Source organism: Leptidea sinapis, chromosome 8 (assembly GCF_905404315.1).
Source record: "Leptidea sinapis chromosome 8, ilLepSina1.1, whole genome shotgun sequence".
NCBI classification, from domain to species: domain Eukaryota; kingdom Metazoa; phylum Arthropoda; class Insecta; order Lepidoptera; family Pieridae; genus Leptidea; species Leptidea sinapis.
The window spans coordinates 7,716,190-7,721,507 of NC_066272.1; the positions used below are offsets into that span (position 1 = coordinate 7,716,190).

At 42.0% G+C, this 5,318-nt stretch overlaps 1 protein-coding gene across 1 annotated transcript; it reads right to left on the reverse strand.

The window, feature by feature from the left end:
* Nucleotides 1–821: 821 nt before the first annotated feature.
* Nucleotides 822–2,006, reverse strand: LOC126965803 (uncharacterized). Its single transcript, XM_050809576.1, has one exon. The coding sequence runs from the start codon at nt 1,957–1,959 to the stop codon at nt 961–963; it is 999 nt and encodes a 332-aa protein (XP_050665533.1). The 5' UTR covers nt 1,960–2,006; the 3' UTR covers nt 822–960.
* Nucleotides 2,007–5,318: the final 3,312 nt, after the last annotated feature.

Below are 5,318 nucleotides of genomic sequence, written 5' to 3' on the forward strand. Positions count from 1 at the left end.
TTTGCTGCCATGCCATAGAAGCCAATCCCGAACTCTTCTTGTCTTTACTTAATAGATGCCTCGAGTTCTATTATTTTCCCATGGCTTGGAAGGTAGCTACGGTTGTAATTCTGAAGAAGCCAGGAAAAGGAGACTACACCACTCCAAAAGCGTACAGACCAATCGGACTACTGCCTATACTAGGCAAGATATACGAAAAGATGCTGGTGACCCGCCTCAAATTCTATCTGTTACCGAGGATGAGTACTCGCCAGTACGGATTCATGCCACAGTGGAGCACCGAAGACTCCCTCTATACGCTGATGCAACATATCCCTGAGAAGTTAAAAGAAAAGAAGATAATTGCATTGGTTTCGCTAGATATAGAGGGAGCCTTCGACAGTGCCTGGTGGCCAGCAATAAGAGTCCGACTGGCTGAGGAAAAGTGTCCAGTTAACCTGAGGCGGGTCATAGACAGCTACCTTAGCGACAGGAAGGTGGTTATCAAGTACGCTGGGGAAGAACATGGCAAGGGAATGAGCAAGGGATGTATCCAGGGCACAATCGGGGGCCCAATTTTATGGAACCTGCTGCTTGACCCTCTCCTGAAAAGTCTCGAAAACAGTGGCGACTACTGTCAGGCGTTTGCAGATGACGTCATCCTGGTGTTCGATGGTGAGACTGGAGAAGAGGTGCAGAGACGTGCCAATGGTACCCTTGAGCGTGTCTGGACGTGGGGTGTCAACAATAAGCTAAAGTTTGCCCCGAACAAGACAAGTGCAATGATTATGTAGAAGCACTCAACAGGTAGTATTTTAATTTAATTAAAGAAATGAAACAAATTTATTGCTTGCTGACGCACGTGTAATTGAACAAGAAGGACATAACAGTAAACCCTTACAAAAATACATTAAACATGTAAATATAAACTTTGCTGGTTTAAAGCTGCAGGCGTCGACATATCCCCACCCGTGGGAAAACCTATTTCCCACCATCTTCAGCATCCTCAGTGCAGATTGGCAGTGGACAGATCTTGGTGACAGCACGTCGGAGTATCCCGTTGGAACATTTAACATCTGCGACCCTTGTCACTCCATCAGATCCTGGGTGAACTCCCACAACGCGACCAAAGCGCCATTTCAATGGTGGTAGATGATCATCCTTTACCACTACTAATGATCCCATTGTCACCTCACTTTTCGCCAACTGCCATTTAGACCTTGTCTGTAACTCAGATATATACTCTTTGGACCATCTGTTCCAAAAGTGTTGACGTAACTGCTCAATCCGTTGATAACGACTTAGGTGGCTTGTACACTGATCTGTGAGGTCACTTGTTGGTAACGATGTGAATGGTCTCCCAATCAGAAAATGTCCTGGTGTTAGTGGCATCAGGTCGTCAGGCTCCGATGACAGCGGGGTCAGAGGCCGTGAATTTAACAGGGCTTCAATTTGAACCAAAGTTGTGTTAAGCTCCTCGTACGTTAAATGACAATTTCCCAGCACGCGCACTAAGTGATACTTGGTCGACTTAACACCAGCCTCCCATAATCCGCCAAAATGAGGACTGTACGCCGGTATATAATGAATATTAATGCCTTCATTGACTGCACCTTCAGCAATCGAATCACAGTTGCTTTTTAGAAATTTAGAGAGCTCATTATAAGCACCTACAAAGGTGGTACCATTGTCGGAATACATATTAGAGGGTTTTCCTCTTCGCGCTATAAATCTACGCAATGCCGACAAGTAGTTATTGCTCGTTAAATCACCTACTAACTCCAAATGAATGGCCTTAGTCGTAAAGCAAATGAAAATGGCAATGTAAACCTTTACAAATCTGCAACCACGACCTTGACGACTTGCTGCGGTGATAGGACCAGCATAATCCACCCCTACGCTAGTGAATGGGTGTTCTCCTACAGCGAGACGCTGCTGTGGATAGTTCCCCATTATAGGGTTGACGGTTTGACCCTTCATGCGGCGACATAGCACGCATTGATGGTAGCATATCCTTGCTAGGTTGCGACCACCTATGGGCCAATACATTTCTCTAATTGTGGCCAAAAGAAGCTGGGGGCCTGCATGCATAAGACGTTTATGTTCATGTTGAAATAATAATTTAGTAAAACGATGTGTGGACTGTATTAAAATAGGATATTTTTTATCATATAAAAACTGTGAATTATTAAGGCGACCTCCAACGCGAATTATATTGTTTTTGTCTAAGAAAATATTAAATTTATTTAAAGAGCTCTTCGGAGGAAGTTTCTGTTTGTTTAATAGTAACTCATATTCAGGAAAGGACTCTTTCTGTACCATTTGAATGATTAAATACAACGAATTCCGTAATTCATCTTCACCTAAATAAGACGTTGGCATGATTTGCCTTTTGCAACGATTGATGAAACGTAACATGTATGCAACGGAACGCTGTAATCTAGTAAAGTTGGAAAAACGATGAAATTCAATAATTGAGTTTTGAGAGCTCTGGCTTTTCATTGTATGGAGAGTTATTTCTGGGCGAGTCTCTGGTAAGTCGCTTGCGACCGCGGTAACGTTAGGCCAGCCAGATTTTTCTAATTGAAGAAATTCAGGACCACACCACCAAGGGTCTAAAGACTTGATCAAATTAGCACCAACTCCACGAGTTATGAAATCTGCGGGATTCTGGCCGGTTGGAACGTGTCTCCATGGAAATGGATTGGTTTTTTCTACTATTTCGGCGACGCGATTACGAACAAATGTATTTAGTTTGCTTGGTAACATATTGAGCCATCCAAGAACAATTGTTGAATCCGTCCAAAATGTCACTTGCCTAATTTGAAGTCTTAACGAACCAATAGCCTTTTCATAAAGACGAGCTCCCATCACAGCACCGCACAATTCAAGTCTCGGAATTGTCAATGTTTTAATTGGCGCCACTCGACCCTTTGAGAACAATAGTCGTACTAAGACGTCACCTACACTATTTACACTACGAACATACACACAGGAACCATAAGCACGCTCCGAAGCGTCGGTAAATATGTGAAGTTCTACAGATTGATGTGAATTACATATAACACAACGTGGAATGCGAATGTTATTCAGAGTAGGTAATGTTACAATTATCTTAGACCATAGATCTGAGAATTCTGGTGGTAGTGGTTCATCCCACTCTATCTTTAATAGCCAGAGTTTTTGTAAAACCATTTTTAAGGTTATCACAAACGGTGCTAGGAGTCCTAACGGATCAAAAATCTGAGCAATAACTGATAATAAGTTGCGTTTCGTATTTTCGTTAGAAATATTTTTAGGACTATAAAAGCACAGTTTGTCAGTGTCTGTCAACCATCCAAGGCCTAAAGTTTTACTTGGCTCGGGAGAGCCGATATTTAAATTTACGGAAGATTGATTTCCTTCACCAACTAATGATAACTCATTCGACCTCCATTTCCGTAAAGGCAAACAGGCGGATGCAAGTTCCGTGGTGATGACCTGCTGTATAAATTTGAGTTCATCGACTGTGGCCCCCCCTGTGAGCAAATCATCAACGTAGAAGTCATGAATGATAATATTTGCAATCCGCTTGTCTTTACACTCTAACCCTATCTGTTTGAGGCATCTCGTGGCGAGATATGGAGCACTAGCCGTACCATAGGTGACCGTGTTCAGCTGATAAACATCGAGAGGCTGAGAAGGATCGTCACGCCACACGATTCGCTGTAAATGTCTGTCATGAACATGTACCGCCACCTGCCTATACATTTTTTCTACGTCGGCAGACAATACGTACCTATGTTGCCTGAAACGTAGAAGAATCGATAAGAGGTCATCTTGAACGGTAGGGCCGACCATCTGAAGATCATTGAGAGAAAAGCCTGAGGTAGATGGACTGCTAGCGTTAAAAACTACTCTCAATTTGGTTGTCGTACTGCTTTCTCTCAGAATGCCATGGTGAGGTATATAATATGTATGAAATATTGAATCGGTAACCGCGCACTTAGACATATGACCTAAAGATTCATATTCTGACATAAAATCATGGTACATTTGGTTGAATACATGATTTTTACTATTTCTGCGCTCCAATGAAAATAAACACTGCCTAGCACGATTTATTGAATTTCCTAATAAATTTGGATCTTGTTTAATAGGTATTCTAACACAGAAACGGCCGTCTTCTAAACGTGAAGTTGTTTTTTGAAAATATTCTTCACATAACCGTTCTTCTACTGAAAAGCTATGTGACTGAGGGCTTACTTCTTCAAGCTGCCAAAAGCGCGTAAGTTGGCTTTGAATGTCCTCACAGCTTTCGTTCATCATATCTAATTGAAGATAATTGCATTTGATATGCCGAGAAAAACCTGGTAACTAGCCGCTGTTAATCGGGCCAGAGACTAACCACCCAAGTCTAGTCTCGTAAAGAACCGGTTTTCCATGACCTAATTTAACGCGTTGAGTACCTAACAGGTCCCAAAACAGATCAGCTCCAATCAAAAGGTCAACAGTTGCAGGCTGATTAAAATTAGGATCGGCTAAGCAAATATCAGACGGAATACTCAGATTCACTAAACTTATTTTATTTGAAGGCACCTTATCAGTGATGGATGGCAAAATAAACCATTTAACATCAACTGTATAATCCTCACATAACGAGCTCAAAGGTGCGCTGCATACTTTACTTGTATGCGACAAAGAATTATTAATGCCTAGTATAGGTGTATCTATACGATGTAAAGGCAAGTTAAGCTGTTTGCATAAATTTTCCGTCATCAGGCATGACGTACTGCCACTGTCTAGTACAGCACGTGCTATGTGTTCACGATTCTCACTATCAAATAATTTGACTAACGCCGTAGACAATAAAACTTCACAGGGAATCGAACCCGGGACATGTACTGAAAGAGTCAACTTAGCGCTTGAGTCATCAGTACAAACAGCACTAGAGGCAGGACGTGACGAAACCGGTTTGTTATCATCGGTAGCCGTTGGTACAGCGGCCAGCGGCGCCGAGTTCGCGATGGGGTTTGGTTTCAATTCTGCTACGTGAACTAGTGTGTTATGTTTACGCCTGCAAATCTTACAGCCTGGTTTCTTGCACCGATTCGAAAAGTGGCCACTGCGAAAACAATTAAAACAAATTTTATAATTAGGCAACAGCTGTAACCTTGCACTATTACTAAGCTCTAAAAATTGAGGACAATTATTTAAAGTGTGTTCCCCGTGACACTTAGGACATACTTGAGATAGCGAGAGCGAAGAGTTAGATCTGTTGTGATTATTTTGAACGGAAATCATAGATTTAATTTTAGTATTAGATTTATTGCACTCTTTGGGACTATTATAAGCACTAT

What these genes read in the sequence shown, in the direction of transcription:
- LOC126965803 (XM_050809576.1), bottom strand. Translation starts at nt 1,959, where the DNA reads ATGAAGGGTCAAACCGTCAACCCTATAATGGGGAACTATCCACAGCAG.